Source organism: Microplitis mediator, chromosome 6 (genome assembly GCF_029852145.1).
Source record: "Microplitis mediator isolate UGA2020A chromosome 6, iyMicMedi2.1, whole genome shotgun sequence".
NCBI classification, from domain to species: Eukaryota; Metazoa; Arthropoda; class Insecta; order Hymenoptera; family Braconidae; genus Microplitis; species Microplitis mediator.
In genome coordinates, this window is record NC_079974.1 from 3,750,320 (window position 1) to 3,763,251 (window position 12,932).

At 32.3% G+C, this 12,932-nt stretch overlaps 1 protein-coding gene across 1 annotated transcript; it reads right to left on the reverse strand.

The window, feature by feature from the left end:
* Nucleotides 1–4,134: 4,134 nt before the first annotated feature.
* LOC130670206 (uncharacterized) lies at nucleotides 4,135–4,936 on the reverse strand. The gene is made up of 3 exons (XM_057473484.1): nucleotides 4,694–4,936; nucleotides 4,363–4,613; nucleotides 4,135–4,264 (listed from the first exon to the last, which is right to left on the reverse strand). Exons 1-3 carry the CDS (start codon nucleotides 4,766–4,768, stop codon nucleotides 4,231–4,233), a joined length of 360 nt encoding a protein of 119 aa, XP_057329467.1. The 5' UTR covers nucleotides 4,769–4,936; the 3' UTR covers nucleotides 4,135–4,230.
* Nucleotides 4,937–12,932: the final 7,996 nt, after the last annotated feature.

Genomic DNA, 12,932 nt, shown 5'->3' on the forward strand with positions numbered 1-12,932 from the left:
AGATCCTGAAGAAGTCGACTGCGAAATGAAGCTGCTCTTGAAATCGACAGAAGATATTTCGAGAACTTGCAACATCCGCATTATCCCCGATTGCAAAACTACGTGGATAAAGCTAAATCAACCAAACTCTTGGGCTTACTCGACCTGCAAAGGGAAAAATTAAGTCTCAAATGTTTGGACCCAGTCGAAAAAGACTACTACATCAATGGAACAGGGATGATCCATATCCAGGGCAGATGTGAAATGAAAAACGGAAAATACTTAATCAAAAGTATAGATGAGGAAATCACCCAGCTGAATATCACGCTGCCGAAGTTAAATTTAACCTTGGAAGCACTGTCAACTAATTTAACAGCGGAGCCCAAAGTCTCAGGGTTTCTCTTCAAAAAGAACATCGACCCGTTAAACACAATCGATAAATTTCAACCCTGGGGAGCAGGACTAGAAGAAACAGTAAACCGGATGTCTGAAATAGCGCTGCATCATCAGGAGGACGAGATACAACGAACGATGACGGCGGGAAATATGTCTATCCTCGTCATCTTGTGTGTCATTCTCATCGTGCCAGTTTTCCTCAAATTTTGTATCTGCTCAGGCAAGAGGCGCTGCTTCACCTACAAGAAAAACAAGCAGCCAGTCGAGGTACTTCATAAGACAATAACAGAAACCAAACGTACCTCCGATCTCAAACCAAATGCAGTCCAAATTAAGGACCAACCAGAGGTCATCGAACTCCAAGATCATCCGTCGACACCAACTCATGTCTCATTCTCCGCAAATCGGCGAACAACTCCAACTCGTACATCCAGAGGTCTCCGTCTCTCCGACTTTAACGCACCAATATAATCAACCTAAATAAGATAAGAATAATGTATAAACAACAAAAAAATTCACGTGGTAAAAATAGCAATCTTCTTCTAATTGTTTAGGAACTGATCCCGAACTAATTTTCGGGGCCATTCTTGAAAACATTTACAAATTTTTGGATTCATTTAAACATATCTATAGTTATCTTTGAGGAAGATTCCTATTTTACCACCACTCTATTTTAAAAAGAGAAAAAATTTTAACTAAGAAACATACTACTAGACTTAAGTTTACCAGATAGATTTCGGAAAAAGAAAGGAAAATTTAATAATAGATTTTTACATTTTAACTATTAAAGAAATTTAAAATCACCTGAACATTCGAGGAAACAGGATAATTGGTAAATTCCTGTTAAAAACCGCGAAATTACTTTTGAAATCAAAGCAAATTATTTAAACGTTTACCTTTCATAGCGCATGCGCGAATCCAAACGCAGATGACAGCCGCTGACAAATATTACCACAGCCTTAACAAAAATTTTCTTACAGGACGCCATTTCTCTGTCAAATACTCCTTCAAATATAAATCCTGGAAAACTCCTTAAAATACTCCCTTTCCCCCACCTATAACAAGAAAATGGAAATAGATAAAAATTTTCTTTCAAAAAAAAAAAACAACTGCAGAATGTTACTCACCTCAGATTAGTCACATGTTCCATAATAAACTAAAAACACTTACCTGGCGAATTAAACAATTGTGCCGTAATAAAAAAAAAAAAAGAGGAAGAAAAGGCGAAAGTTTAAACTCAGACAGAGAAAGGAAAAACCAAGTTTTCCTTACGTATACACTTGCATATTCAATCATATCCAAGTTGTATACGGTTATTTTAAGGAATGTGTGAATTTTTTGGTTAAAAAGAAGGAACGCACGATCTTTAAGCTGATTTTCCTTTTATTAATAAGGGAAAACCGACAGCTGAACTTGACTTGCAAGTGGTAACATCATTCCGGTTACCCAGCGAACGCTGGTGATGGCTGAATTGCCCCATTTTCTTCCTCCATCTCGAATTCCTCTTCTTCCGGCTCGTCTTCTCCATCCTCCCTAAAGAGCCAGGAAATGGATTTCCAATCCTCCATCCAATCATCCATATCCTCGTCCTTTTCCCTCCAAAGATGCTTGCTCCATGCCAGAAAAAGCTCACGCTTTAGACGGGATGGGCAGTCCGGCAGAGAACCCCAACTCAAATAATACTAGACAAACAAACCGACATTTTAAATAACACTAAAATCACGATCAACTAGACTTTTCACCTCAACACTTACGTGTAGCAAATTATTACGCACACCACAAACATCATAACACTCACAAGTATGAATGTTGGGGGCCCAAATTTCAAAAATCCTCCGAATATAAATAAATTCGGAATAGGATCTTATAAAATAATAAATGGGATCCCCAAGGTTATACTTCTGACCGAAAGACTTACACATTGTACTAGTTACAAATCAGATGACTGAATGCCCGACTTAACGCATAAATGCAGCGTCAGCAGTAACAAGACGCGCTAACCGTGAGAACGGTTGTCGAAGTCACACAAACCAAACTTAAGAATAAAATAATGAGAATGATTCTTAAAGACTAAAGAAATAAAACGCTATACATTTTTTTTTAATTCGTTCACAATTTATTCTGTCAAATTCGAAACATTAGCGCCTTTTGAAAAGCCAGGCGATACTAGAGTCTTTCAGAGTAGAATTTAACAGACGCAAATCATTTCTGCATCCTCGAATGCGACGGATATATCTCAAGACTTCCATTAAATAGCTGTTACCAATTAGAACATCGTCCGTAAAATACCAATGTAAGTTGATCACGACATACTAAAATGGTCAAAAATTATCATTTTTAAAGAATGCCTCCTTATATAAAGAAAAATATGAGTATATAAAAATACCTCTAGTAAGGTAAGAGCGCGACCATCCGCTCCTATTGGGGGCAAGGGTGGTGCTATCGAATGGATCCAGTCAACCTCGTATTGATGAGAAACGAACAAAAAGATTGGATCCGAATCTAGGTACCAACGAGCTCGCACCTCCATCAAAATTTCATCCAGTAAAACTGGTAAAAGATCCATTTCCGGATCAGCAATCTCGATAGTTTGACGAGTAAAACACATTTTCAGTAAATCCTGAAATTACGAGTTTCAATATATAAAGAATTTTTTTTTGGAGTTATCAAATTCCTTAATTTTAAATTGAAAATGGGTTTTTTATACCGACTTACCCCTCAACTGTAACGAGCGTCCACTAGCTTTAAGAACTACTCGATGTAAGGAAATATGTTTAAAATCATCTTTTCTTACCTTATAAAAAAAAAAACAAAAACAATAATAACCGTGGCCTTGCGAAATCAGCAAATTAAAAACTGACCGCGAATAAAACCAAGCGATATATGCAAAAGCAACGAAAAGAATTCTCAAAGAAAAAAAAAAAATTTCCATAAAATATCACTGAAATACTTATGGGTATACTGAGAATAATCTCTAAAAATCATTCCACATGCATGCTATTTATATAAGTGACCTTCATTCTTAATTTTCAGGTTGAATTCTTCAACATTATCATTAAAAAGCCATCAATTATTCAAAATTATTTACGATATAAAACATAGCATTGATTTATACATGAAATAAGCTGGTTTAGAGAATAGTCCCTTCGGTGACTGTAAGATGGAGACACTTACCGGTAAATCTAAGATCAATTCAGCGGTCGATACTTAGCATCTCATTGATGTCACACCGTCGCGAGAGTTGCGAACGCGGGCAAAGAAGAGACCGATTAGCGACAGCTGTCGCTCACGGTCGCGCAAAGTGCTCTCTCCCTCCCACGTCCCGACTAAATCTACCGCGCTCTCTCGCTCCTACACGACAAATAAACATAGACAATAAACTTCGTACTTACCCTATAATTATTCACATTTTAATCATAAATGACAAGTTACTATTTAGAATGATGGTATTTACTGATCACTTTGTCATTATATAAATTTTTTTTTTATTTATAAATAATCTTAATAATAAATCGTAACCATTAAGTTCAAAATTTTTTTTTTTAACTATTAAGTTTTCAACTAAAGGATGGTTATTTAGGAAAGTTAATGAAAAATAAAAGGGAGGGGGGGAAAGAAAAAAAAAACAAACACACGAAAATTCAGAAAATTAAATTTTAAATTTTATTATAAAGAAAAAAAAACAAACACACAAAAATTCAGGAAATTAAATTTTAAATTTTATTATAAAAAAAAAAAAAACACAAATTTTAAATTAATGTCATCTTTGGAATTTTTTTGTGTTTTGTTGGGTTTTTTTTTTTTTTTCCATTCCTCTTCTTCCTCCGCCTCCTCTTGTCCGCCGTCCGTCGAACCCTATTGGAGTCTCAGTAGTTCCCGCGTCCAGTCACTGAAAAAAAAAAAAAAAGGGGGGGGACATTAATAAAGTTTTTTTTTTTGTGTTGTTGTTTTTGGTTTTTCTCCTAATTCAGATGAATTCTAGCTTACCGTAATAAGCTCTCCGCCGTCTCCATGAGGCAGACCGACAGTATCTCGATCTCCTCATGGTTGGGGGCCATGACGACCTCGAACGGCCCCGTGGACTCCAGGGCACCTTCGAAAAACCACCGAGCACGAGTTAACTCTGGGGGAAGATGCCCCGCAGCCAACGACCACACGATGTCAATTGCCTCGATGGCGTTGGTCGGATTTATAAATCCGACCAAACTCCCAACCAGCACGCCCATTTGCAGAATTGACTGAAAAAAAAAAATATTTAAATTTTTTTTTATTAAAACAACTGACGGATTAATATTATAATAAATGGGGCCAAACTTACCCTGGATCCGCCGCGGTGGATGACGAATTGCATCCAGGACGAGAAGCCCTGGATGTGCTCATCGGTGGCATACATTTCTTATTTCCTTTTTTTTTTTTTTTTTTTATTATTCACTTTCACTTCAACTCACCACTGACAAGTCGAATTGCACACTGAGAATAGCTCTCAGCGGCAATCGGAATGCGTACCGAGATAAGACGGTAGCCGGAGATCAAATTCGCTCGTGCAGACGCGGCAAAACGAACTCACAATTAAACATCGCTAGATGTCGGCTCAATGCAGATTTGCAGTTAATCGCGAGACTATTTTCCCCAGCTTATTTCAGTATTTAGACAAACCTTATATTTCTCAAGGTCACCTATATACATACATTTACAACTATATGAGGAATGCATCATATAGATACAATTTTATATGTAATCTTTATATTTAGGAATAATTATTATATTTGGTGATGGAAATCGTAGATTTTAGGGGAAAAACTTTATAAATCTGTACTAATGAACATATATATACGTGCATTACAACGTATACACCATAAATATTGGGAACCTCAGATGTAATCTTCTATATTTTAAATACTTTCATATATTTAGCTGTAAGTTTCTTTTTAAATAAATTGTAAGTGTTATCACGAGCTTCTTAAAAGAGGGGACATATGTTTAGGAAAGCAAGAGAGTTCAGCAACCCTCTTACTTTCCGGGGGATTGTTATGTCCAAATAAATTTTTTTTTTATGTTAATAATTATTTAAAATAATTATTCCTGAGCTCCTCTTTGAAAAGCGCGCGACAACGCAGCGTCAGCTTTTTCACCTTTTTATGCGGCAAAAAATAGTGGGAAGACACCTGCAATAAGTTTAACGAATAAATAATAAACTGTCGTCACTTTCCACCAATGACGATAATTAAAAATTCCCCATCTATTGTCAAAGCAAAGTTTATAAAAAGCCTGAGCACCATGGCTCAGGGCCTTCAGTTCATTTTTAACTTCTTGGTCCGCGTAAACGGCGTCGATAGCCCGTAATCTTATTGCAGAAATCTTCCGACGTGGCAATAAGTAATCGTCGCTGATTTAGGTATCCGGCTGATCAATTTCGTGTAGGATATCATTTTATCAGTTACGGTTTTCCAAATTCACTTTAAATAAATTGTAAATCGATCTAGGTATCCGGCTGATTAATTTCGTGTAGGATATTAATTTATTCATTTATGGTCATTATTAATAAATTAAATTGCCAATTGAGTTAGATACTTGACTGATAGTCAACTATCGTGTAGAGTATAGTTCTTAATTGCAATTGAAAGATCTCGAAGATCTATCCGGTTCGAGTGAATTGTGACACAAATCACGTGAATTTGTGATCTCACTTTGTGCCGAGTTTCTGCGCATAAAACCCCTTTTGGGTGTGAAAAAGGACGCATTAATAAATAAAAATCTGTTTAAAATACCCGATAAGATAAATAATCTTATAATACAAATTATATAAAAGTTGTGAAAAACTAGAGTGAACAAGTGACGTTCTGTTAAAACGTTGTAAATTAAAATATAATAAAAGATCAAGTTCATCACTCAAGCCGTTCGATTTTCATTCGAAAGTAGTACATAAGATATCATCCTATCAACCCAGCCGCACCCATTCTACCAACCTTACAGGAAGGCCGAGTGAGCTGTTTAGTTCTGGAGGGATAATAGCTGCCGCTCTAGAAGAATTGACATCGAAAGGTAGGTGAAAGAACTATTTTTCTATCATCATAAAATTACTTTTGGCTTAAACAAGAGCACCAGTCTCTTCGAAGACGTTTGGGTTCTTAATTTTCGAAAAGATCCACTATAAATAATAAATTATAGGAAGATAATTTCTTCCTCGTATTCTTTATTGTTGTCCGCACCCTCCAACCCGCTTGTCCAAAAATTACTATCGCTACCAAAGGGAGAAATCCCGGATAAATAATTAAAAATTAAGCGGCGGACATAACATCAGGTTCCCTATGAGAGAATCGTCGGGGCCCGGGTCTCATGCATCGTCATCTGTTTAGACTATCCGCGAGCCACGGCGACTCTCTTATCGCAAGAGATTTCCGTTACATTGTTGGCGGTGAATAAAAATAATATCGCCAACAAAGTAACGATTTATTAATTTATTAATTAATTATGATTATAAGAAGTGTCGAACCGTTTATTCGCCCACTGTGGCGAATAAATAATTCGAGACTTTAAAAAAAAAATTTCTAAAAATTTTTATTTAAATTTAATTAGAGCCAGAACGTAACAGAGGAAAATTCAAATTTTTTATTGTTTTCTTGAATCAATTTTCCAAAATCGATGATCAATTTACTATTATGACCTTTAGAACGACTCGAAATTTAAATATAAAGCTTATAGAATTTCTTGTTATTTTTATTTGTATTTCATTCAATTGAGATCCATACCTATGAATATATATATATATATATATATATATATATATATATATATATGTATGGTAGAGGGCAGATGTCAGGACGATTTCGTATTTCAGCGGCAGGTTTCAGGACAAATGTTGGGTTTCAGGACAGTCCTGACAAGCATCGAAATTTTGTGGCAGTCTACAGGACGTCCTGAAAACTGCCTTTTGGCATATATCAGGACTTATGCGTATATTCGACGTACATTCATCGTTTATATGTACATACAATGTACGTATAAAGGTAAATGGCATATTTCAGGACAATTCGGTCTTCAACAAAAAAATTGTTTTCGCTAAGGTATAGAATTAATAAAAAATGACTTGCAGATGTAGTGAATAAGAAGTTAAACAAAATTCGTTGAATAAATTGTGGCCCATAAAATTTTAAAATTCTATTTAGAAAATTGACATAAAGATTTTACTGAAATTTATTGAACAAATTTCGTCTAACTCCCAATTGATAACAACTGTAAGTAATTTTTTTTAATTGCATATCGGTGAAATTACTACTACGTTGTCAATTATTCAATTGAATTTCTACTGTTGTTTTTTATTTAATTAATTCAATTCTAACATGATTATGATGGTTGAAAGTCATTTACTGTGCGATCATTGATATCTGAAATATCGATAATCAAACCCAAAAGGATCATTTTTCGTTTGAAGGCTGATATCTCAGCGACAAGTTGTCGTACAAATCTAAAAAAAAAATGAAAATTAAAGCTGATTAAATTCTTACTGATCTATGCGTTAGTTTAGCTGAAAAAATGTTTTCACAGCCCGTGGACTCTCTCAAAGAAAAGAAAAATTTAGAAAAATTTTGTCTCACGGTATTTCTCATATTTGTGCAATGGCTAAAGGTCTAAAAAAAATTGATCAAAATGCTTCGAAACTAGAGATTTCAACCTACAAAATGCTTTTTTTTTCGATAGTATTATTATTCACGAAGTTACAGCCTTGCAAAAATCACTAAAAAATTTCTAAAATTTTTCTGTTCCTTCAATTTATGACATGAGTGTATATCAAACTTAGAGCTTTAATATCATCTAAATGGTTGGATTTACGAAAAAAGTGTAAGTTACCATTTTTGAAGAGCGGTAAATTTCTTAGATAAAATGTGATAGTGCTCAATTGTATGCCCATGTGTTAGAGAGTAATAAAATTTCAAACAAAAACGACAATTTTTTTAAACAAATTACATTTTGAGCATCTATATCTCTTAAACGGTTAGATTCACAAAAGAAATATAAGATACACAGCAAAAAAAATCTTGACTCGAGATAATTTTTCTTTAACCAAAAAATTTTTCAACAGGTGGAATGAAAACCAGAAGTTTCTCGATCAAAGTAAAATAATTTCTTAAATTTCAAATCTTGAATTAAGAAAAAAATTCTTAAGCCTATACACATTACACACTTGGTTCAATAATAGAAATGCTTGTTTTAAAAATTTTCATTTCTTGATAGAATAAACATTTTTTTTAACCTAAGTCTGTTACTTACTTAAACCAAGAAATAAAAATATTCGGTTCAAGAAAGCTATACACTTAATTACAGAACGATGGTGTTTTGGAATAATAAACGGTACGAACTTGACCGGAAAATAATGTTAGTTGGTTTAAAAAATTCAAAGTCTTGTTTTGAGTAGTACATTCTCTGATCAATCGCACAAAAAATCTCAAACCAAGATTACTAGAGTCTCAAGCCAAGAAAGTTCTGTTTTGGATTTACTCATAGCTGCTCTCTCCTTCGCACCCTGAGAAATGAATACCACTTACTCTCTCTTTCTTGCGCTGGCGTATAATTAAATTATATTATTATACTAAATTAATTCATTACTGTAATTAAACAATCTTGAATATTTCTTAATTTTGTATTGGTGATCATATTTTTAATGTGAATTCTGTGTTTAGGATTTAAAAATGTGACTGACTGTAAGGCCAGTGTGGCTTAATAGATGTCAACAAAGTAAACATAGTCTGGCAAGGGCTGGGATGGCTTAGTTGGTAAAGTTCTCGCGCGACGACAAATCGGTCTGGGTTCGATTCCTGCACTAAACATTAATTGTTTTTTCTCACTTTGATTTAAATAATTTATCTCTTTGAGAACCTTTCCTATACCTAAAAAATGCTTCCGATAAAGTATTTATCTGCTTTCACATCAATTTGTCAGATAAAATTTAAACCAAAAAATAATTGTTTCGATATAAAAATTTTTGAAAAATCAATTTTTTAGCTCGATAAATTTATTTGCTTAATTGAAGAAATTTGGTTCTTGGCGGGAAACTTTTTTTTTGTTAGCGACAAAAAAAAAATTTGCTTAGGCCAAGAAAGTTTTTTTCTGACTTCAAAAATTAGATTTTTTAGTACAAAAACTTTATTGTTTTAGCTCAAGACATTTTTTTGACTCAATAAGGTATCAACCTTTGAACAAAAAAAAATGTCTCGAGCCAAGAACAAACTTTCTTGGCCCAAGAAAGTTTGTTCTTGGTTTAAAAAATTATTTTTCGTAGTTCAGAAACTATTTTGTTTCAGCTTAAGACATTTTTACTTGACTGAATAACGTAAAAATCGTCAGCCAAGGAAAAAATTTTTGAATTGAAAAAAAAATTTATCGAACCAAGAAAAAAAATTTTTGGGCCCAAGAAAGTTTACTCTTGGTTTAAAGAATTTCTGTTTCAGACTAAGAAAATGATGTCTTTGAAATAAATAATTTCTTGATCCAAAGAATTTTTTACTTCAAAAAGTAAGAAATAGCTGTACACTCATACTCAAAAGAGTAATAAAATTTTTCTCATGGTACTAAAACAGGAAAGTATCATTACGTAGGCAGGGTTAAACGGCATGGGAATTTACTCGTTTATTTTCTTTTATTATTTTTGAATCACAAATAAATGATTTATATCATGGCCAAGTGACATAATCTAATTTGGGAAGTAACGGACATCCTAATGTGTATGTATGTGTGTAAACTTGTTATAACTTTTGAACTGATTAATCGATCAGACCAATTCTTGCGGCAATCGAAAAAGCTTGTTGGCCGTCAGCTTTCCTGAAAATTTCAGATTGATTGATCAATTAGGCTCTAAGATATATAAAAAATACGAAAAAAAAAAAATTTTAGTGAACGCATGCCTGATTATCGCGCATCAGGAACCATCCACAATAATTTTTTCGAGCTTATTGAAAGTTATCAATCGAAAAGTCATATCAGATTTTAAAATTCAAATTTTGATGGCCTCAGTATACGGTACACGATATTTGAATTTTTTCAGTATAGATGTAACCAAAAATGAAAAATTCATTTCCTTATAATCGTTTAGATGTGATCAAACCTGATCATATCTAATTAATTATTTTAAATTCAAAATTTTATAAAATAAAAATGTAAGAAGATTTGAAGGAAAGAAATGTGAAAATTGATAAAATAGGAATGAGTTTTTAGATTCATTCATTATAATGCGTTAAAAAATTTTTTTTTCATAGATAGATTAAATTAATCTCTAGATCGATTTATATATTCTTATTCTTAAATCATTTAATGATTTTGTTAATTCAATTCATTGGTCCAGGTACAATTAGTGCCTAAAGACTATAAGCTTTCTTGTTTTTTTAAAAATTTTTATACGGCCATTTTAATGTAAGGTAAAAATTTCTAATGAAAGTATGACTTCAAAAATATGAAAAAGCTCATGGTTTTCTCATAGGGCTCAGTTTGCTTTTTTAATACACAGTAAAAAAGGATCCCTTGGCTGAAGAAAAATTTTGCATTATGGAATGAAAACAAAAATTTTCTTATGACTAGAAAAAATTTCTTAGCATAAGAAATAACTCATTGGCTCAAGAAATTTTTTTCTCACCCTAAGCAAATTTTTAATTCAATTGATAATCCAAAAAATTTCTTAGGGCAAATAAAAATTTTCTTGGGGCGAGTAAGAACTTTTTGCGTCAAGCAAATATTAAGTAATAAGCAACTATTAATATTAATATTGATATTAAGCAACTATTTATATTAATATTGATATTTAGAGGTGGCTGATGAGAATTTTCGATTTTTCATTTAGTAACATAGTAAAAAATATATAACTTCCGAACAAATCAAGATACAAAAAATCTTTTCTCAAATATTTTGAAGCTAATTTACTGATCTACAACAAAGGTCTTTTATAATTTTTGCATAAATTCAATCATTCACAAGATATCCGACGTCAAAGTTTAATACAATTCGAAGAACTTGTTTTTGCTCGTTCTGAATTTTATACCGTGTCAGATAATAAGAATTCAGAAATTCTCAATACAATTATTCGTAGAAAATTGAATGCTCTACAAAAAAAGTCTCTTATCATTTTTTGATAAATCCAGCTGTTCAAAAGTTATTGGAGCTTGAAGTCAAGTTAGAGTAAATTTCGAGATCTTTTTACTTTTCTGGCAAAACTATCGGACTTGACTTCAAGCTCCAATAACTTTGAACAGATGGATTTATCAAAAAATGATAAGAGACTTTTTTTGTAGAGCAGTCAATTTCCTACAAAAAATTGCATTGAAAATTCCGAAATTCTCAATAGTTGACATGGTATAAAATTCAGAACAAGCAAAACAAGCAAAACAAGTTCTTTGGATTGTATCAAACTTTGACATTGAATATCTTGTGAATGGTTGAATTTATGCAAAAATCATAGAAGACCTTTTTTGTAAATCAAGGAATTTGCTCCAAAATATTTAGATAGAGATTTTTTGTATCTTGATTTTTTCGGAAGTTATGTATTTTTTACTATGTTACTAAATGACAAATCGAAAATTATCAACAGCCATCTATAAATATCAATATTAAGAGCACAAATTTTAAGTGTCACCATATTTCAAGATACCTATTCGATTTTTCAAAGTTCTTCGAAAAAAAAAAATAGTTGCTTAATTTAAAACAGTCTAGTGTACATATTGCATTTTTCAATTTGTAAGAACGTGGAAATATACTAAATTTCTATACGAGATTGAAAAATACTTGATGTTTTTTGGTTATTAATCTTTGTATTTTCTTAAAGCTACACATAAGAAAATTATAAGTGTGACCTTACAAATTCCACATCAATTTTTACATAAACTATAACATAATAATATGAACATTCATCACAGTATATCTATGCATAACTATTAATCTAAATCTACTTCAACATTAAAATGCTGAGAATGTTCCGCCTTTAATGAAAGCTGACTAATGGTTAATCTAAAAATTAAGCAGCTCGCCAAAATCATTTTCTGTAGTTTATCAACTACACTACAAGACACAATCAAAATATTTATATTCAAATATTTTTTCAGTAATATCTCGTGTTAATTTAGAGCAATAAATTAATTAAATATTTATAAAATTTGATATCTAATTATCCGATGCATGAGTATTTACTATCAATATAGCAGTTTTCAGGACACGATCATCAAATTAAAAAAATTATATTTCAATCTTTATAAACTTACAATCTCTAACAAAACCTGAATATCATCATTTTCGACGTATTATATTGGATATTCGATGATGTTTTTATAAGTAATTAGTATTTATTTAAATGGCACACACAATATTATGTGAAACAACCTAACCTCGACAACAGTATGTTCTAATTTTAGATTGAATTTAATTTGTGTAATTTACCAAAATTCCTAGGGAATGATTTAGTTCTATAAACATGGAAAATAAAGAAAAATCAATTATAATTTATTTATAAATTGACTTATTGAATGATCATGTTTTTGTCGATAATATCATCATCCATTGGCAGAATTCAGGACATCAGA

Excerpts from the sequence above, each read along its gene's own strand:
- LOC130670206 (XM_057473484.1), bottom strand. The coding sequence starts at position 4,768 with ATGTATGCCACCGATGAGCACATCCAGGGCTTCTCGTCCTGGATGCAA. Across the intron at positions 4,614-4,693 it reads TCCACCGCGGCGGATCCAGG|TCAATTCTGCAAATGGGCGT; the intron begins GTAAGTTTGGCC and ends TTTTTTTTTCAG. Across the intron at positions 4,265-4,362 it reads ACGGCGGAGAGCTTATTACG|TGACTGGACGCGGGAACTAC; the intron begins GTAAGCTAGAAT and ends TTTTTTTTTCAG.